Here is a 22,293-nt window from a genome sequence, read left to right as displayed (position 1 = left end):
TTAGCTGCACTCACTGGAGGAGCAGACACTAACTGAAGCAGGACCAGCGCCCCCAAAGCAGCAGGAGGGGCTGGAGCAGAGCTCAGGACGCCAGTCCTTCTCCCCTCACTCTTTAGTCAGAAGAGCAGCACAAAACAGCAGACCAAGCACTGAGAGATGACCCAGAAAGGAAAAACAGGATCAAGGGTTGGTTTACAAAAAAATGACCAGGAGAGGCTGAAGGCTATGCAGCCTGTAGAAATAAGGGCAGAGGAGTTTCAGCACCCGGATCACAGGTTCTGCCGCAGACAGCGAGGATGGGGCAGGGTATATGTGCAGATTCGCAGGGGCCAGGCAGGACCACACATGTGACTCTGGCCAGACAACAGGGGAGGGAGGTTGGGTCCTGTGGCTGTGGGGCAGCAAGGGGACAAGAGGGGGCTTGCGTCCTGTCTTGGGGGGGGCGGACAGCTGTCTTGTGGCCACAGCCAACAGCTGCCAGGTGAGAAAATGGGCCTAGTCTTGCCAGATTTCTGCCCTAAGAAAATTAAAATACTGCCCAGGCCACTCAGAACATACCTGCAACTCTGAAACCAGAGGGCAGGGAGAAAGTTTCTTGTGTTCACTGAATGAGGCACAAGCACCCCTAGAGACAAACCTCAGCCATGGGACACAAGCTGGATGTCAGGGCCAGCTTTTCCCACTGAAGGACCCAGCAGCAGGGAGGCCGCAGCAGTCCCCTGGGGATGTCGAAGGAGCTATCCGTATCAAACAAACCATATTTCAGAATCCTTGGACGCAAGAGGACAATTTTTGCTAGGGGTGCTCAAACAATCCAGACCCTCTTCTGGAAGAGCCTAGAAGACTTGGCCAGGATTTCAACATCATAAGGCAAAGCTACAGACTTGAATTTGTGGCAATCCAAGTCAAGGTTTTTCTGGAAGAAGGCAGTGAAGAATCAATCAGTTGAAGGCTGCACACTGCAGCCATGCATATTCAGTTATTAAATAAATGAGTGAGCAGACGCAGGGAAGGGAACAAAGCTGGAGGTTCCAGCTGGCCTGTTATGAATAAGGTCAGGACGAGGGTCCTTTGTACCTTTTTAAGGTGCAAAGACCTGAGACCTGAGTCTTCACCACTACATTTACAAATTTGTAAGTCTACAAATTTGAGGACTGGGTGGCCCCTTAGGGAGTCACTTTGTAGCCTGTGACTCCCAACTCCAGAGAGATACTCCTTCCTGTCAGTAATATCAAACTCTCAAAAAATACTGAGTAGTGCAAACAGTTAGATAAAACAACTATTTCTAAGAACACAATGATGCTCGGATGCACACAGAAATAGCACACACGCATGCACAAGCTTGCAGCTCCGAATCGCTCAGTCAGGCTTCTCTCACATACTCAGAGTTGTGCTGAGATGGGGAGTTTCAAAAGTAGAAAATATTGCAGTTTAAAATACAAAATAAGGCAAGGGGCCCAGGGAGTTAATATCTATCCCTGGCTATCAATTCCAGGCTGATGACACGACGAGATAAATATTATTCTTCCCTACTTGGTCACACAAGCTGGCTGAACCCAATCATCTATCTTCTTGCAAAGTGGTGAAGGATCCCTGAGATTGTTTTCTTTTTTCTTTTTGATATTCATTTTGTGTCCAGAAAATGGGAACCAAGAAAGAAAATGAAAATGTGCTAAATAAAGGGAGGCAGGAGAGAGATGGTGCTGAGGAAGAGAGAAAAAGCCCCAACTTCTTATCTTTCATTCTCTTTTATATGCAAATGTACACCTGCTAAAATACTTTTAAATCTACAAATAAAAAGAAAAGGAAAATATCTGATGAACAAGTGCTTTTAACAACCCATTACAAGAGCCAGATAAACACTTGGTCCCCCAGCCTCTGAGGGGTGTCTCCAAGGCATAGGGTCATCCTGGCTTTCGAGGAAATCCCTGGTGAAGAAAGAGCTGGGTCCAGAGAGGGAATAACAAAAGGAGATGTGAACAATGCTATTAGCGCAGCGAGAAAAGCGACCTTGAACTGAGAAAGAACCAGGCATCGCTGAGCCAGGGAGCATAATTGCGATTCCTGCAGGAAGCATGCAGAAATTCTAAACTTAAATTCAAAAAATATTTTATGTCTCTGGGTTTCCCAGTGCTGTTGCTTTTCGTGTGTTTCTGCATCCAGGCCAACTTTTCCTTCACATTGCGCTAGATGCAGCAAACCCAGCTGTTTTTGCTAAATAAGATAAAAATTGTGGGATGGAATGCTAAAATTAATTCTAAAGGTAAACATTATTACTGAAAACCCAGAAATCACTTGTCCAGTAATCTCAAATTAAAACAAGAAAATATTAGGATAAGGGTGCTTTCACAATTCTGAAAATACAGAAAACTCACCTATATTTAGAGATTTAAAAAAAAACAACAACAAACCACCACCTGTCTATGTGAATGTAAGGTACACAGGTTGGCTCCATAACCAAAACAACTTGTCATATGTAGACTGCCACGCCACCAGCAGTCCTGAGCCAGGGCACCTCTCAACCCGAGGTTCTTCTCTGTTCTCGCACGAGATGGCTGATGCTCAGAGAAGGGAAAAGCTCCTCCTTTCAACCAGTTGCCTGGAGATGCTTCAGAAAAGAGGTGTTTCTATCACATCCTGAATTTCTATGGGACAATTCAATGGTTACACCTGAAAATAAGTGCCAGGCTGGTAACTGACCTTTAGTGAATGTTTAAAAACCGAACTGAAACCGTTTTGCTGATGCTATTTCACACGATAATTCATATAATCACAGTGCCAGCCATGTAACACTGCTCAGTCACGGGAGGTGAATTTTCAACTCTTAAGGTCATGGAATATTTAACTTTTGAGTCATTTTGATCAGGAAGTTATATCTTACTGGCATAATTAATAGTCCTTAAAAACAATATTTTTAGTCATTTGCACTCAGTGATTTATAAGATGAGAAGAGTCAGAATGAAGACTCTTTATTATCATAATACCATGATATTATAATATCAGCATTATCATCATTTCGAGTTGGGCCAGGAGCAATCACGTAGGAGATAAACCAGAGGTGACAACGTAAACTAGGATGAAATCCCTCCCCTCCTCTGCCAGGTTGAATAGTGCTTCTCCCAAATTCATGTCCACCCAGTACCTCAGAATAGGACCTGCTCTGTGAACAGCATCTGTGCAGATGCACTTGGTAAAGTATCTCAAGATGAACTCATCCTGGATTCACTCTGGGCACTGACTCTGCTGACTGCTATCCTGCTAGAAGAGGACACAGAAGCCCAGACACAGAGACGGTGGTGACATGAGGCTGGAGGCAGAGACTGGGGTTATGCTACCACAGACCTGAGGCTGTAGCAGGCCTGGAAGGATGCTCCCGGTGCCTTCACAGGGCACTGCTGCCACTTTGATTTTGGACTTCTAGCACCCACAGCTGTGAGAGCAAACAGGTCTGTGGTTCTCAGTCTGTGATGCTTTGTCACAGGAGCCTTTGGAAAGTCACACCCTCCCTGAGCCCTGACTGCATCGAAGCATCTAGAGCCTGACCTCCCCCTCTTTCCACTGGGGTCTCTTGCATGAAAGAAGTGTGGTTCACAGGATAACCTACAAGGAGGGTTCAGCTCTGAGGCTCCCTGCTCCATGATTCTCAGGCTTAGGGAGTTGCCTGGTGTGTTACATACACAGACTGACGCCTGGGCTCACACCTGGAGGTCCTGGGGTACCCAGTTCAGGATGTGGCTGGTGCATGGGTCGGTTTTAAAGGGCCATGTGGGATTCTGCTGGGCAGCCTCTGAGCAGAATTTCTCAGGCACTTCTGAGTTCATTCTTGGGAACATATCCACTTAGGAGCTCTCCTGGAAGGTGCCCTCCATTCCTCCACAGCCACAGTAAACGGGTGCTGCCAGCATGCAGCATCCGGAGTGAGGAGTTCTCTGCTTTCACGAGCAGCAGGTCCCAGGGTGAAGCCATGGGAGCCTGATTCCTACCACAGACACGGGGCCCCCTGGGCAGGGCCAGGGCCAACCCAGCAGCAGACTGCTTTCCTGGCCGCCCCGGGCGCGGCACCCGGACCTGACTGGGCATCTCCAGAACAGAGCAGGCGCGGTGCAGACTCAGAGACTCCGGAGTGCAAGCGCTTTGCCATTCGCCCTCGCAGTCCTGTCATCACTGCAGTTTTCTCTCCCAGGAGAGATCCAGTTTCCTGTGACGATGTGGCCATCGTCCATTCCCAGCCTTCTCCCACTCTGTGGTAAAGCTCAAGCAATGTTTGGGGAAGCCCTGCCCAGAGTCTGACAGCACCCTTCAAACCTAGGCTGACCTCCCACAGAGCTTCTAAAGGGATGGACCACAGTCTGACCTGGAATATTTCAGCTTGCCAAAGAATATCAGTGAGAAATGGCACAGTCAGGCAACCACTTTCAACACAGCTTGACCAAGAGAATTGGTGTCAAAAGAATGAGAGGCTGAATGGACATTCTTAGAGGCTTAATCCTCTTGAGATAAAAGCTGAGAGCCCTTTTCACATGGAGCTTAAGGAGATGAGTTTTGCCAGGATGGGCACGTGGGTGGGAAAAGTACTGGTGGAGTGACTGATGGAAAGAGACGGTGTGATGGCCTGAATCAACAAGCGCTTAAGGGAATTCCTTTACACTCTCATTTTCATTTGTTTGACAAAATGAGTGTCCACTGTGTCCCAGATATTGTGTCAGGGGCTCTGTTTTCTCTGACACTTAGCATAAGCTGCATCATTTACTACATTAAAAGTCACCAAATTCTCAAGGTAAATTGAGTATAAATACCAATAAAATTACCAATGGGGGAAACTTCCCTTTGGGGGTGTGAGTAGTTCAGAGGAAGACTTTCTTAATCCAGACAAACATGGCTTCAATCCTGGCCTAAGTGCCCCAGGGAGATACTGACCTGATGGTCCTGTACCTCTTGTGGTCTCAGGCTCACCTAGGGGTACAGGCTCACCCCACTTTACAAGGGCCACCCCGGGACTGTCTGCACTCAGAAATCCTCACAAGTTGCCCACCTCTCCAGGCTTTCTTCTTCATTGCTCTCAAGAGCATCCTTTCAGGGCTCATCTTTTGTTAAGGTACAAGCTGGTATTTAACTGATCCAGATGCCCTGAGGCAGGTGCCTCTCTTATACAACAAGAGAGGCTGGCTGGTGGGATGGAAGGACTTTTGGGCTTAAATACTGAAGTTTGAGTGTGATTCAAGACCTGACACTCTAGCTATATGGCCCTGAAAAGGGCTCTCAATCTTTCCAAGTTTGCTGGGCCATCTGGAGAACTGTCTGTGTTCCTGCAGGGTTGCTATGACGGTTAGAGATGTTGGAGGCTTAGGAGGGTGAGGACCCAGTCTCTGGCTGTCTCTGGCCATCCCTGGATTCAGCTGAAGTAGAGGTGTGACATATATGCAGATTATATACTATTCTTGTATACACAAACCCACACACTCATAGATAATCCCCTTAACCTTTGATTTCGACGTAGAATCTTTAAGGTGAACAACTAGACTAATGAAAGGGTGGACTGTGTTAGCAAACAGATCAAAGGTTCACTCTTGCTTGTGGTTCACGGATGGATGTCTCTTCCAAGTCCTCAGCAGGTGCCTGTGCTGTGAGAGCAGCCGAGGGTCTGTGTTCTCTGGGTGCAGCTCTGCACCAGCTCCTAGCTCCCCAGGGGAGCTCCCTGGCCCCCACCACGAGGCACCCACCACACACCATACGGGGACATGGGGACCTCGCCAGAGAGGTCACCGGGAGCCCTTGCAGCTGCCATTTGGGCCTCTTCTTGGAGGGTTTCTTCATGAATATGAGAAGTTCCCAAAGTCCGTGAAGTTCTCTTCAAGATTCCTTTCTGATGAGGTAATGTCCTTTGGATTCAAATCTTCATTTGCCTTCTGATGTGGAAACTTCTGGCAGAAATGGATTCAGTGGGAGATGCTGTCCATGAGGACCCGTGGCAGCGCAGGGCTGGGTGGTCGCAAGTAGCTACCATATCTCTAGGAAAGCGAGCTGCTGTCAGGCTCCCAGGCCGGAGGTGCCCGGCGTCCCTCTGGGACCATCTCAGGGTTACTCCCTCTGTGGCACTGCCCCAGCCCTCCCACTTCTCACCTCTGGGTTTCACGTGTGAGGTTCCTTTTAACTAGAGGCACAGGGATGAAAATGCTATGGCCGGCCAGTGGGGCCGGTGCGGAAGACCAACATAAGATGCACACAAAGATCATCGATGTAAACCACAGCTGACGTGGGCTGCGTGTCCAGTACAGGCTTAGCGCCTTCACGCTCCTGACCTCACCTCACATCTCATCTGGCTGGGCAAGAGGTCTGCTTTCCCAGGTCAGAGGCTCAGTGGGTGAAGAAACAGAGCAGGAAGTAAAGAGCTGGCTGACAGCAATGGCTGATGCCAAAGACTATCACATTTTCTTAACCCTCCGAGGGCAGCCTTGAAAATGTTCCTTTTCTTTGGAATATTCTAGAAGGACTGCAGCCTGTACAGATGGGGAAGCCTCAACAGAACTATTACAAAAGGGGAGGTTTCTGTCTTAATTCATACACCTGCCTTACTTTGTTGCTGCTCAGTCTGACTCTTTGTGACTCCATGGACTGCAGCACACCAGGCCTCCCTGTCCCTCACTATCTCCTGAAGTTTGCCCAAGTTCATGTCCATTGTGCTGGTGATGTCATCTAACCATCTCAACCACTGTCAGCCCCTTCTCCTTTTGCCTTCAATCTTTCCAAGCACTAGGGTCTTTTTCAGTGAGTCGGCTCTTTGCATCAGGTGGCCAAAGTACTGGAGCTTTAGCTTCAGTATCAGTCCTTCCAATGCCTTACTTTACCAAAGGCCAAATCTCCAAATAATCATGCAAGACACAAACATTAATGAAGAGATCAAGATCAAGAACTCAGAGATCAAAGTAGCTGTAACGATAGATACAACCACAGCAGAGCAGAGCTGAGGCGCCCAAGGCCTCCGGCAGGCATGTGAGGGGAGGTGCCGAGGAGGGGGGTGTGGTTGCTGGGGCAGAACCACAAGGTCCCCACTAAGAAGATGCTTCAGACAGCTTTTTCACATTTTCCAGGTTATTTTATATCTACTTCTTTGGCCTATAATAGGCACAAAGCATTTTTTTTTTTTTTTTTTTTAGCTGCCAACTACTGACAGATCAATGACAGATTGTTGGAATTATAATTTAATTAAAAAAAATCTTCATGGCAAATAACCTACTTTGAGGCACATCACACCTCTTCTTGCATGAAGAGACGAAAGATTTGAAACACTGATACTTAACTATCTCCTCTCTTATTAGGAAATTCTGAGATATACAGAGGACACACTGGAAGTTCCAGGGGTGGGGGTGAGTGACACGGGTGATGGGGTGAAAGGGCGCAGACTTCTGGTTATAAAATCAGTAAGTCCCGGGGATCGAATGCACAGTGAGGTGACTATAGTTAACCCCTCAGGACTGTACCTAAACACTGCTGAGAGGAAACCTTAAAAGTTCTAGTAAAAGAAAGAAAACCTGTAACTGCATGTGGTGAAGGACACTAGTGAGGCTGACTCTGCCCAACATCCTGCAGTGTCTACGCACAGTGACTCATCACGCTGCGCACCTGACGCGGTATGTTGCATGCCAGCTCGCCCTCAGTTAAAGAGTCCTCTGGGGAAATCACACCTGTGATCCCCCCACCTAATGTGGGGATACCGACTCACCACAAGGGGCGTCTGCAAAGAGTGCTGAGCAGACAGGGATCGACAGGAGACAAGGGGACTTCCTGGTTCCCCAACAGGAACTTGTGATTCGAACTGAAGCAAATTCAGAGGTCGTTAGATATCCTGCACTCAAAGGCAGATACTGACCTTCTGGATGTCTGTAGTTTGGGAACATCTACACTTTTATTAATTCTACTAATAAAAAAACAAACAGGGAACTCTATCAGAGTTTTCTTAAAATGAAGAATAAAAATCCAATAAACATACCACTGGGAACACATTTCAAGGAAAAGAAAACCTCTGTATTTTGGAGTGAAATATTATCTGATGCAGAACATATACAATAATTGCTCCACTATAAACTCCTTTTTCAAAATTGGAGTTCATTGCAGACACATGGGTTCAGAATTCATCATCAGGCCATGAATCGTACTGCCATAAAAAAAAAAACTGTTCTCTTTGCTGATAAACAACAAAACTAACTCATATGCAGATGCATGCCTCAGTACCTCGGTGCAATGGTGTATTTACTTGTATAAATATTTAAAGTCAGACCTTTGAATTTATAATGAAGTAGCACACCACTTTACAAAATAAGGTACTAGTAAATTTAGATGTATGACAAACAGAATTCTGATCAGAATACTAATTGCTGCTGTTGATATTCTAAAACTAAAAAAAGTAATGACATTCAGATTTCATCTAAATAAGCCGAATACATGTGCAGAAATCTTAACAGATCCTAACGAAATCTTACTGCTAAAATTTGTAATTGATCAGATGGGCTTTGTAACTGAGACACAAGCAGCTTCCTGTCTGGCACTTTTTTTCCTGCTTTTTTAAAAAAAATAATGATATAGTCAATTATTACAGGAAAGAATAGAGGAAATCAGACACATCTGTAGTTGGCCATATAATGACTGGTGTCCCCATGGGGACTGGCCTTTATACAGAGGCAGGCACTGAAAGGCTCATGGGGGTGGGACGCTCGCAAGTATAAATGTGCAACAATTCTGAAGGACTCAGCAGACCTGAGTATTTTCCACCTCCGTTTGTGTTAACCTAAGCTCACCACACTCTCAGGTTGGAGCTCCTGCTCTAGCACATGGTACTGAATCTGCCTGCTCTTGGCGGAGTCCACAAACACTAACCTAAACTGTTCTGGTTACAGAAGAAAGTAGAATTCCAGGTCCTCAGGCAGCCGTGAACTTACCTGTGATGGGCATCCTCGCTGCCACGCTTTCTTCTGTGCTCTCTTCTCTGCTCTTATCTTCTAAAAATGGAACAAGTGATAATAACAATGTATTTCAAGGTTATACTGATGGACTGGCCTTTGTTTGGTTTTTTAGTTGCCATTCCTTTCAACTGCACTGCTCCTTACCTTCTCTTTTTGGTTAGTTTGTTTCTTATCTGAAATACACTGTACCTAGAAGAAATCCTATTCAAAAGCTAAGGCGTCTCTACTCTGCTTTCATAAAAACAGTTTAGCCTGACATCGATCATATTTGGGTGGGGCTTGCTTAACATATGTGGGCCTCAGGTCTAGCACATGGACTTCTGACCTCATCCCGGGCAGCTCACGTCCCGGACAGCTGACAGTGGTTTCCTGGCACATCTTACCAGTAACACTAAAATAATCACCATTTCTAGAGGCTAAAAATTGGTAATAAAACTTGGGGGGGGGTCATAAATTCATTGATTCTTAATTATTTGTTTAGATTTTTATAAGGCTGTATTATAATTTAAAAGAATATTAATTATGAGTAAATTCTATTAAGTGATATAAAAAACTTCACAGTACTTCATGGAATTCATCTTAATGGAATCATCTCCATCTTTGTGGGATGATCAAAAAAGTACCTACTGTCAGCTGTTAATTCTGTTTATAATTCATAGCTTTATAAAAACTAATTTCATTGGAAAATCAGCAGAACTGAAGACCTACAATTATGTTTCCCATTCTTCTCAGACTTCAGGTGTTTTCCTGAAGTGGAAGGTGGTATAAAACGAGTAATGTACCACGCATACTGAATCACAGGCATTGCTTAGCAGCTTTATTTTATGGGCACACTTTGAGAAAGAGGGGGGCACACTGATTCTGAACGCAGTTCTGCTACAGACAAACCCTTAACAATAGCTACCTTGTTCCGTCGTAGTAACGCCTTTGGGCCACAGAATGGGTTTTTCATTCCTTATTCCACTTTCGTCACTAGGCGTAGATGGCAAACTGCAAGATGACTTGCTGCTGTGAACAGCCGACCTGTTGTCATGCTCTTCTGCGAGATCTTTTTTCAATAACGCGGTTGGCTATAGGGTTTAAAAGAAAGCACAAAAAATTAACAAACTGTGGTCACACTCCCCTTGGTCTCAGAGATCAGCCTTCAAATATTATTTTACATCAAGCTTTACTTGAGATTTGTCGCCTGACATTTAACCTACATGAAAATGTCTTCAAGATAAAGTAACACTAGGCTATTTTCCAGCATAATTTAATTCTTCACGATAATTTACACTCACAAGGAGATGTTTTCTGTGGACTGTAGTGTGGTATCTTTTTACTTGGGAAGGATGTGTGTGAGTCGTGACTAACTCCGTTAAACCCAGGTGGTACAGCCCAGATCCATTCTCTCATGGCCTGAATTCTGTCTTTCAGGCACATGAGACAGAGTTGGTTTGGATTGAGGAGATTTGGAAAAATGTGACCTTACAGTATTCTCATTCTTCAAATGACCCCCAAACTTTCCCCAAAAGGAGGATTGTGGAAGGACTTGGGGGCTGAGGAGGGTACACTGAAGCAAAGAGAGACCTGACCTCTCTGGAAACCATAACCTTCAGTCAAGGATATGGACACTGCACTTTGCCACCAAGTCGGCCAAGGAGCTCAGGAAACTCAGCGGCCACACAGCCTGTCTGCTTCCTCCAGGCACGGAATGGGCTTACCTGTGTCACCTGAAGTGTCCCGGGCAGGGAGGTGGGTGGAGATCTGATCACAGCCAATGTGAGACGTAGAGAAAATGTGGCAATTTATAGGATAGGTTAACACCTGTGACACTTCACGTCTGGGTCAGCATTCTTCCCTCAAGAATTAAAAATACACTGGTGACCAGAGCTGAACAACCAACACAATGTCACTGTCTGGCTGCCAAGGCACGTGTCTCTCTCTCCTCCGTTTGGAGTGGAAGACTGCTTAGCAGTGCCGACCTCTCCCTGGGACATGATGGCAGCAGTAAACCTACTGTGTGGGGAATGGACCTGAGGCCCTGCAAGTGGACGTCAAGGGGGAGCTGGGCACAGTCTCTCCGGCCATCTTCTATCCAATCGCCAAGTGGTAACAATGTTAGTGTCAGGTGAACACAGGGGAAGATTCTACTCTTTGCTTGTCATCGTAAAAGGATATGAAGCTTTGACAGGGAGAATCACTGAGGCGGAACCTCAACGACTACCTGGTGAGTTTGGCCAAGGCCACTGTTATCGGCCTGGACATCCCAGCAAGGTGCTTGCCTTTGGCTTTCCCCTCATTTTGAGATCTCCACCCATCCTGATCTAATTGAATCTGTTCCTGTAGAGAGCAGGAGCCTCCTCTGTGCACCCAATAATCCTAGCTATATGGAAAGCATTTCAGAAGATGAACAAAAAGAATTGGCCTAGTCTCTGTAGTTAAAGCTCTAATTTCCTTTTCCTGATATCTAAAATAATCCAAACATTCTGACAGGGCCTCAAATATGTATTTCTTATTTGTATTATCATGAGACTTACCTGGTGGCTCAGACGGTAAAGCATCTGCCTACAATGCAGGAGACCTGGGTTCAATCCCTGGGTTGGGAAGATCCCCTGGAGAAGGAAATGGCAACCCACTCCAGTACTCTTGACTGGAAGATCCCATGGACAGAGCAGCCTGGTAGGTTACAGTCCATGGGGTCGTAAAGAGTTGGACACGACTGAGCAACTTCACCTAGAGCACCTTTGTATTATCTCATACAATAGCTATAAGTGATAATTTCTTAGCGTGACTTCACAATAGCCACTGTCTGAACCCATGGTTTAAGAATAAAGTTGTTAGAAGCCTGTTGAGGGTTCCTATACTTTCTACTGTGCAATGTGCAAACAGAGGAGACTGTCCTGGATGGTCAGTGACTCAGACAACTTAACTTCTCACTAGTCCCTGGTGATGACACATAAGCTATCTGTTTTACACATCCCTTTCCTATAAGAACTTCTTTTGCTTCAACTGGGTTCCACCTGGGCTTCAAAAGAACACAGACTAAAGTATTATAGCTACAAACATCTTTCTAACAACCCCTTGTAAGCTTGGTGAGAGGACCACCAATGCCATCATCTCTACCTGGAGCCCTTTTAAAAATTTTTACCATGTTAAGTGTTGGGCACTCTACAGGTTTCATTTATTTTGTATATTTTATCCCATTTTCGTTACTACTTAATACTCGTATCTCTGGGATTTCTCTTAGCTTTTTGATAGGAACATTTAAAGATAATTCTAGAGGTAACTCTTCAGAGATAACTACTTTATATCTATATGGGTTTTGATGGATGGTCAAATCACAGCATGAGAATGGTTGATCTGACTCTGCTGGACCATGAGGCCAACAGAGAGGGCAGATCTGCCCAGTGGGTCATCTGCAGAGGAATTCACAAGATAAGTCCCTCACAGGGATGGAATCATGACAAGTTGGGACAGAAACAAAAGTCAGCCTTAGCTAAGGATGGGTCAGAAGGTCCATTCAAAGATCAGTCAAAACCAACTTATACAGAATCAGGAAGAACACCTGTGATACCTCAAGATGTTTGCAGATCTTTGAAAGGGTGCATTTCTAAGAAGGCCCCAGATGGAAGGAGTTTGCAGAGTGACGCTGACAACATGCACCCATACCCACAAGGAACCAAAGCCCAGACGAGACTGAGCAAGCTGCCATGCATATGCCACCTGGGACTGAAGGGCTCTGCAAAGCGAGACTTTCTATCTGAAAAATTCACCAAAGATGGACCTTTTGATGGTGCTTATGAATGGCCCATGCTTGGGTTCCATCTGATCCATTAAGCAATAAAGGCTTTTTCTCCTCTCATACATTCGGAGCCAGTCTGGGACAGTGAGGAGGGGTGGGGTGGGGGGCTGGAGACTGTCTCATGGTTTTCAGCACTCTGCAGCCTAAGTCAATACCAACAAACTAGCTCCTCACTGTTCTAACCTTCCCAGAGGCCAGGAGAAAGCACTTAGAAATTCAATACCAAAGTATACACTATCTGCAGGATGAGTGAGGAAGACATCTCCATATTTCAGATCTCATGGAACATACACCATCCTATGAATTACATTCAGCAGGACACCTAGAGTTAATTGCCTCAATTTCTCTAGGATTTTCTCAAAGTTCAGTTTAAATGCAGATCTTTCTAAGTCTAAAACCCTAAGAGTCACCTAGGCTAACTCTAAATTTATATCTCCAAACTCAGCAATTGTGATATTCAAATGCAGAAATCGATAAATGAAGATATTAATGGAAGAGGCTTGTATCCAAACACCATTAAGAAAAGTGAAAGATGAAAATGAAACTGCTCAAACTATTATAGCAAACAGCAAAAATTTATATAGGGAGTTCTCAAAAGTCAGTAAGAAAAAATATGACTAACCTGATAGAAAAATGAACAAAGAATGTGAACTGGCAAATTATAAAAGAAGAAATACAAAAGGCTAACAAATAGGGAGGGGAAAGAGTTTGATCTCAGTTGTAATATAAAGGTCAGTTTAGTTCAGTCACTCAGTTGCGTCCAACTCTTTGTGACCTCACGGACTACAGCACGCCAGGCCTCCCTGTCTATCACCAACTCCCAGAGTTTACTCAAACTCATGTCCATTGAGTCAGTGATGCCATCCAACCATGTCATCCCCATCTCCTCCCACCATCAATCTTTCCCAGCATCAGGGTCTTTTCTAAGGAGTCAGTTCTTTGCATCAGGTAAGCAAAGTATTGGAGTTTCAGCTTCAGCATCAGTCCTTCCAATGAATATTCAGGACTGATTTCCCTTAGGATGGACTTGGATCTCCTTGCAGTCCAAGGGACTCTGAAGAGTCTTCTCCAATACCCCAGTTCAAAAGCATCAATTCTTTGGCACTCAGCTTTCTTGGTCAAACTCTCACATCCATACATGACTACAGGAAAAACCATAGCTTGACTAAATGGACCTGTGTTGGCAAAGTAATGTGTCTGCTTTTTAATATGCTGTCTAGGTTGGTCATAGCTTTTCTTTCAAGGAGCAAGTGTCTTTTAATTTCATGGCTGCAGTCACCATCTGCAGTGATTTTGGAGCCCCCCAAAATAAAGTTTGTCACTGTGTCCACTGTTTCCCCATCTATTTGCTATGAAGAGATAGGACCAGATGCCATGATCTTAGTTTTCTGAATGTTGAGGTTTAAGCCAACTTTTCTACTCTCCTCTTTCACTTTCATCAACAAATTGATGAAAGATCACTAAAGAGTGATGAGCTCTTTAGTTTCTCTTTGCTTTCTGCCATATAGGTGGTGTCATCTGCATTTCTGAGGTTATTGATATTTCTCCTGGCAATCTTGATGCCAGCTTGTGCTTTATCCAGTCCAGCATTTCTCATGATGTACTCTGCATATAAGTTAAATAAGCAGGGTGACAATATACAGCCTTGATAGACTCCTTTCCCAGTTTGGAACCAGTCTGTTGTTCCATGTCCAGTTCTAATTGTCGCTTCTTGACCTGCATACAGCTTTCTCAGGAGGCAGATAAAGTGGTCTAGTATACCAATCTCTTGAAGAATTTCCCACAGTTTGTTGTGATTCACACAAAGGCTTTGGCATAGTCAGTAAAGCAGAAATAGATGTTTTTCTGGAACTCTCTTGCTTTTTCAACGATCCGACGGATGTTAGTAATTGGATCTCTGATTCCTCTGCCTTTTCTAAATCCAGCTTGAACACCTGGAAGCTCATGGTTTAAGTACTGTTGAAGCCTGGTTTGGAAAATTTTGATCATTACTTTGCTAGTGTGTGAGATGAGTGCAATTGTGCGGTAGTTTGAGCATTCTTTGGCATTGCCTTTCTTTGGGATTGGGATGAAAACTGACCTTTTCCAGTCCTGTGGCTACTGCTGAGTTTTCCAAATTTGTTGGCATATTGAGTGCAGCACTTTCACAGCATCATCTTTCAGGATTTGAAATAGCTCCACTGGAATTCCATCACCTCCACTAGCTTTGTTCATAGTAATGCTTCCTAAGGCCCACTTGACTTCACATTCCAGGATGTCTGGCTCTAGGTTGGTGATCACACCATTGTGATTATCTGGGTTGTGAAGATCTTTTTTGTACAGTTCTTTTGTGTATTCTTGCCACCTCTTCTTAGTATTTTCTGCTTCTGTTAGGTCCATACTATTTCTGTCCTTTATTGTGCTCATCTTTGCATGAAAAGTTCCCTTGGTATCTCTAATTTTCTTGAAGAGATCTCTAGTCTTTCCCATTCTATTGTTTTCCTCTATTTCTTTGGATTGATTGCTGAGGATGGCTTTCTTATCTCTCCTTGCTATTCTTTGGAACTCTGCATTCAAATGGGTATATCTTTCCTTTTCTCCTTTGCCTTTTGCTTCTTATTTTCATAGCTATTTGTAAGGCATCCTCAGACAACCATTTTGCCTTTTTGCATTTCTTTTTCTTGGGGATGGTATTGATCACTGCCTCTTGTACAATGTCATGAACCTCCATTCATGGTTCTTTAGGCACTCTGCCTATAAGATCTAATCCCTTGAATCTATTTGTCACTGCATTTGTGTCAAATGAACACACACAAAAATTGGCTATCATCTGCACTTATAAATCTGGTGTCCAAAAAAGGTGGATGGTATCGGGTTCCATAAACAGTGCAGAGAACTGATATTTTCATCCATTCCTGGTAAGGGATGACCCTGCCAGGGTGAGTTCTAGCACTGCAGAGCAGAAGCCTGGGAGATGCACAGACACTCTGACCTAAGAGATCTACATCTAGGAACTCGTTCTCAGGAAACAGCATGAGAAGTAAAAAAATGAGCTCTCAAATATTCTTTGAAACTTTTTCACTAGAGAAGAAATTAAAAACAACTTAAAATGTTCAACACCAGGAGCCTGGTTAAAGAGACAGTGGAAGGGCCACACAGGGGTCTCTGTGCAACTGTCAGAAAGGATGGAGAGCATGTGATGGTGTGAAAGGAGGTTTCCTCTGTGACATGGTGTGGGGGGCAGGTCACGGAGGCCATCCACACACACAGCACAACCCATGTTTGTCAATATATTAAAGACCAAACATCTCAGTGTCAACAAAGTTCTATAAGAGATCTGGGTAACAGGCAGTTGTCTTGTCTTCTTTCTGTTTACCTTAATATTTCAAGTTTGTTTTTTTCCTGCTATGTTTTTTAGAAAATGAAAATATATGTTAGCTCTACAAGATTACAGTTTCTGCAATGGGTGGTACAGAGATAAAATGAATGTGATAAAAAAGGTTTTTAATAAGATAAAAAACCTTCATATGGAAATCAGTGTTATTAATGCAGATACAGAAGAGCAAGAGAATGAAAAACCAGGGATGTTGACAGCATGGCTGTTCCCCTCATACACAGATTTAACTGACCCTTCCTCAAGAACCTTGCACACCAGAAGTAATCGTTCAGTGTCCAAACGGAGGTACAAGTGTCATCACTGAAGCTGTATGTGGGTTATAGGAGAGGAAGAAGACAGTATCAAAGTAGCAATGAAAAGAAAGGGCAAGTATTCACACAAGCCAGTGAACGAGTAGTCAAGAGAGGAGGATGGCATCCCAGGTCACCATTTAGGGAGGGGGCAGGGACTCCCTAGGCTGATTCCACCTGCTCTGTGAATGACACCGGTGGGCTGGGCTGCTCTGCCTGTGGACGCTTCCCTGGGTAGAAGCAGGCACCACTTAGGAGAAAAGCAGTATTAAGGCACTTGGTATTTTAATGAAGCACCCAGCTCATTTTTTTTTTCCACATAGAGTAATTACAGATTTTCCTGATTTAAAAGCATGCAGCTCAATTATGTAATTGCCTAATAGGTTATGCGGGTGCTGTGGATCTTATCTGGTCTCGGAGGGACATAATCCGAGTTTTGGCAGCTTTAATGATGTATTTACTCAGGAGACGGGATTGACTCCAGCTGACGGCGAGGGACCCACAGGTAAACATCATTTACATGTGGCTGTTTAATTAGCCATTTACCCAAGAGATCAAAGTAAATATTTCTCAGCTTCATTAGACTCTTAATCAAGTGATTTCTACTAGAGGTTTCCTAAATTTTGAAAACCTCTTACTTAAAAATTTTTTATCTACAGAGAAATATTTAACCGGATTATTTACTAAATATATATACGGTCAATAAAGGACAACAAGTCAAAGACACTTGACTGTGCTGATTTGTAACTCTAATGGTCCTAGAGCCCAGGAAAGCATTCTGTCCTCACATCTGCCAGGCTTGTCCTGCCCACGTCACTTGGGGGGGCGAGTCTTTAGGGCTGTGTGAGTCTTTAGAGCTGGGCTTTTTTTCAGTCACAACCTATTTAGAAACTGCCTGCTTGCTTCTATTTATAAGGATGGGTTTTGTCATTTATTTATTGGTAATTTTTATGGTCGTCACTAGATGGTGATTTAAAAAGGAACAAAATACCTACTAGGGCAGGTAGAAGGTTATTTGACTAATGAGCTATCAATTGGGCACCCCTCTTCCTATTAATTATGGAGTTATTATTTGAAAAATTATTGGTGAACTGGTTGTCTGGAACTTGGAATATGTTTTCTAATATAAACACCACCTTAAAAAAAAAAGACAAGGAGATGGTAAATGGCAATACTGTAGACTAATGCTTATTTTGTCCTTGATGTGACTAAGATATGGTGTATCTGCAGTGAGTATGAATGGAAAACAATGTCGTTACAAAACAGAAGTAAATACAATGGATAATAAAACCTGAAAACAAAATCCTTATTAGGATCTACATTTATCAATAGATACGAAAAAGAATCTAAAAAGCAATGGTTCTGTTCTTCCTAAAGAACACAGTTCTTTCTTCAAGAGCATTTACAAGGACAATGCCATACCACAAACAAGACAAAACTGAGGGTTAGTTACGGAGTCACATGCAGCGCAGTAAAATGAAAATGTGTTCAGGAAGGATGTGCACAAGGTTACCTTTGAAAAGGGCAGGATCTGTGAGGGGCGCCCAGGGGCTGTATCTCTACCTGCAATAATCCACTCCAGAAGGAGAATGGGGAGAAAGGAGACGAGCAGGGAGAGAAGAGCAAGGGTAGGGGCAGGGGCAGAGGAGAGAGGGGCGGGCGAAGGGGTGGGGAACTGCAGAGTGCAGGGTAACACACATGCAGACAAGGGTCGGTGGCTTCACTGCGCTGCTCCATGTGTGTATGTGCGAAATGCTTGAAGTCCTTCTGCTCTTTTCTAATTAGAGGGCTGAGGGAGGGGGTGTTGGGCAGGGCTGAAGGTGCTCTGAAAGGCTGGAGGGCAACACAGAGGCTCTGGACAGGGCTGCAAAACAGGCTGTGGCTTTGGGACAGAGGGCAAGGACTGCTTCCAGAGAGGGCTCCTATGGAATCCTGAACTTTGTGCATAATCAAATAAAGAAGTATTAAAGCCAGAAAACTCTATGTTATATAGAGAGTTAAGCATGTGTAAGGGTGAAAACACTTACTTGGAGGGAATTCCCTGGTGGCCCAATGTTTGGGACTCCATGCTCTCACTGCCTTGGGCCTGAGCTGGGTCTCTGGTTAGGGATAAGATCCACTAGCCAGATGGGCCGCTCTGGACCTGAGTTTCTGCCCTCCAGCCCCACCCACTGCACCTCCCTGGGAACTGGCTCCATGACTCTGGCCCAGCATGACCTGCTCTACCTGTGCAAGTGCTCAGTCCACTCCCGACTGTCCCGCTGAACCATGGCTGGGTGCATCCTTGGCTGTCCCCCTCCCAGTCAGGAGGACATACCATAACTAAAATGATTAGTTATGACATGATTTAGTCAGGGACTAAATTCCCTGAGGCTCTCTTGCAGCCTGGCTCAAGGGGCTCTGCAGCTTCCCAAACTCTGCTGAACCCGTGAACACCTCTCCTGAGCTGGGCCAGACCCTGTACAACTTCTGGTCCCAGTCCCCAGCTGTAGTCTACTCCTCAGCCGTGACAACGGCTCCGTTTCCTGGGAAAGTGTGCACTTTCTCAACCTGTTCTTTGACCCCTAAGTCCGTCACCCACCCCCTCAGAGCCTGCTGAAATCCTGCCTGGCTTTTCAGGGTTACCTTCGCATGCCACTTGGCTCCCTCAGTCATCAGGTCTGCCCGCCCTGCTTCTCCAGATGCCTGGCTCCCCTTCTGGAGGGTCTAAGCCCTCTGCCATGTTCCTACTGCAGACACCCACTCTGCCATCCCCCAGAGGAGGGGCCACATGGGATTTCTCTCTCTCTCCCCCATAGATCTGGGCTGCCACCTAATCCACAGAAGTGGACAAATACATATTTGCTGAGCTGGCAAAAATGACCACACAGTATGTTTAAAAGATGGTGTAGAGAAAGAAAACCAGAATTCTCCAAGAGGCTTCTAAGCTCCCTCGATAAATGTTGGCGTAGGTATGTTTAATTAGGTTACCTCTAGGCCCTGAGTTAACTAACCTTATGTAAGAAAGGACCTGAAATGCCTACATAAAACACTATGCAAAAGGTCTGAGATCAAAGTTCATCCAACCAACCACAAAAGCTCACTTTACATTTACATTTTTCAAATATATTAATCATCGTTAAGGACGTTAACTATTTTCTCAAATGACTAACTTATACAATTTGAAACTTATTTTAAAGAATAAAAAGTATTAACCTTTGTCCTCTGATCCAGTTTACTAACCAGGAAAACTTCAGACAGCTTCGCTACTTCCTCTTCTTGGACAGAAGTATCATGTCCTTTCAGGGTGGCAATATGTTGACCTGATCGTGTCCTTAATAAGCCTGAGGCTGGTGCTTGTTCAAACCTATGAAACACAATTAGGAGTCCCATTAGACATGTGCAATGCTGGGTGACTTATGAGTCTCCTATACTGTTAAAGATCCCCACAATCATGATAGGAGAAGACAGTTTACACAGAAGTCTGGAACCTGATATAATCTGGGATAAGGGGATTTCCAGAGTTCAGGTTTCTTTTTGGGGGTTAACTTTCATTTTATTTTAGTTATGATATCATTGATAGATCAGCATTCTCAACTCTGTTTGCACCCTGGGACCACCCGGGGGGGGTTTTGCATCATCTAGGTACTTCATGCCACTGCTTCAGAGTTCAGGAAAACTAGTCTGGTGGGGGGGAACCCAGCAAATTGAGACTTTCTTTAAGACTCTCAGAGCAATTCTGACGTGTGGCCACTGTTTCTAACTAGTGCAGAGGTGGTCAGGCTCCTCTTAAATGTAAAGCAAAACAACAGTTCGTATCTCCACCTCAATTAGTTTATTCTTATTATACTCTTGCAGTGCATTCAATATTTTTTTTAATAAGTTACTATTAGGAAAAAGTCCAATGTAAGCCTATATTGCTGCCTATAATATAGTATTTAGATACTAAACAGAAGAAAAAATGTGCTATATTTCAGGCCGGAGGCAGGAAACACATCAGATGAGCCTGGAGCACCTTGTCCCAGGAAGTGAAGAAGCTCTCGGACCCTGAGTTGTGTGAACAGGTCTCAGGGGTTGTGCTGAAGAGGCACCCACTGGCCAAAGATGAGATAGTGTGAGAGCCAAAAGAACAATGACTAATATGGACTGGAACGTGGTGCATGTATAAAAATACATGAGTTCATTTAAAAGATAAATAATAAAAAACCTTTGGATTCAGCCTGGAAAAGGAAGGAAATCTTTGTCACAGACTACAACATAGATGTACTACAGCATGACATTCTACTCCATTATATAAGCCAGTCACAAAAAAGCAGTATGATTCCACTTACATAAGATGCCGAGAATAGTCAAATTCAGAGGCAGAGTAGAGTGGTGGCTGCCAGGGGCTAGGGGAAGGAGGACTGGGGACTTGTTTAATGGGGACAGAGCTCCAGTTCTGTAAGATGACAAAGCTCTAGAGATCTGATGCACAAAAATGTGAATGTACTTAATGCTACTGAACTGTACACTTAAAATGGTTAAGGTGGTAAACTTTTTGTTTATGTGTTTTTACCACCAAAGTATCAACCAACCTTTGGATGCTGCTAGAGAAACAATTTGTTATTCTGGAAACTGATTAAAGAAAGGGATGGAGTCAAGCATTTGTCCTGCCTTTGTGGTCAACAACAAAAAACACAAATTAAAAAAAAAAAATCAGAGTTACCAAGTAGTTGATGGGAAAAGTGTTTTCAATTAATGGATGCAAAGAAAGGGCTGCATTAGAAAAGTCACTGTTTTTGAAGTCCAAATTAATGAATGCACCTAGGAAATGATCATAATGTTGAGGAAACTGCATAATGGAAGCTTTGAATCAGAGGTACCCGTCTGCCAGTGCTCAAGTCCTCAGCCCAGTCCAGGGAGCACACACGAAGGGACGAGCAGTCATGTGCCGCCTGAGGAGGTGAAGTAAGAAGGACCAGCACTGCCTGTGATGGTGTTCTGCCAGAATAAGCTGCCTGGAATATAATTCTGGATCCCGATCCAACCAGCAGTTTATAGTTTACATTTGGATCCTGATTCAAAGACTGCAAATGTAGACAGACTGCTTTTGAGAAAACCAAAGAAAACTGACAAGGACTAGGTAACAAAGAATTTTCTTAAGTGGTCAAGTATTAAATACTTGTATGTTAGAGATGTATTTGTGAGAGGAAAAAATGCTGTCTGTTTTAAACTAATGAAGAAAAAGTGTGGGTGAGGGAAAGAGAGAAAACAAGACTAGCAGAATGTTGGCCACTGTGGGTCTGGGACTTCATTAGAGTCACGCCTACTTCTGTAGATGTTTAAACATGTCAAAGCGAAAGTCAAGTTGCTCAGTCATGTCCAGCCCTTTGCTACCCCATGGACTGTAGCCTATCAGGCTTCTCCATCCATGGGATTTTCCAGGTAAGAGTACTGGAGTGGGTTGCCATTTCCTTCTCCAAAACATGTCAAAGTATATACTAAAAATCTGTGTACCAGTATGTGTAACTTACTTGGAAATGCATAAAAATAACAGATTGGAATTGATGGATGGATGGATGGAAAATAGATTTGGGAGTGTAATAAAATGTCAGTGGTAGAAGCTGGATGGTAGGTATGTTGGCATTACAGTTTTTCTCACTTTTCTGTATGTTTGGAAATTTTCATAATAAAATGGGGAAAAAGTCTAGGAGTAATTCAGAACCTTTAAAAAGAAATCTTAATTGTTATAAGATTTGGCCTGACCTAACCCTTGCTTTTCCCCAAGACTTGAATAAAGTGGGATGCATCACTGGAATCCTTGAACTTAATTTAAAAACTTCCCCAGATGATTCCAAGTTTCCTGGCTGGTCTGGTAGGAAGCCCCTTGAGCAACTTGTCTCTCCTGGTGACATCTAGATCTCACCA

The 22,293-nt window shown here is 44.1% G+C and overlaps 1 protein-coding gene across 13 annotated transcripts in view; it reads right to left on the bottom strand.

Annotated features, from left to right (window-relative positions):
• Positions 1-22,293, bottom strand: part of KIZ (kizuna centrosomal protein) — an 88,012-nt gene that overhangs the window by 14,782 nt on the left and 50,937 nt on the right. For 9 of the 13 annotated variants that reach the window (XM_015099666.4, XM_015099667.4, XM_015099669.4 and 6 more), the window contains 3 exons: positions 19,603-19,753; positions 9,862-10,027; positions 8,934-8,993 (listed from right to left, as the gene is read on the bottom strand). In XM_015099666.4, coding sequence (XP_014955152.2) covers positions 8,934-8,993; positions 9,862-10,027; positions 19,603-19,753 — 377 coding nt within the window. The remainder of the gene's footprint in view (positions 1-8,933; positions 8,994-9,861; positions 10,028-19,602; positions 19,754-22,293) is intronic. The other 4 variants (XM_015099668.4, XM_027976773.3, XM_060396873.1 and 1 more) reach the window with 1 other exon arrangement.

This window comes from Ovis aries, chromosome 13 (assembly GCF_016772045.2).
Source record: "Ovis aries strain OAR_USU_Benz2616 breed Rambouillet chromosome 13, ARS-UI_Ramb_v3.0, whole genome shotgun sequence".
Taxonomy (NCBI): domain Eukaryota; kingdom Metazoa; phylum Chordata; class Mammalia; order Artiodactyla; family Bovidae; genus Ovis; species Ovis aries.
Note: the sequence above shows the minus strand (reverse complement) of the source record. Positions and strands in the feature narration are given on the sequence as shown.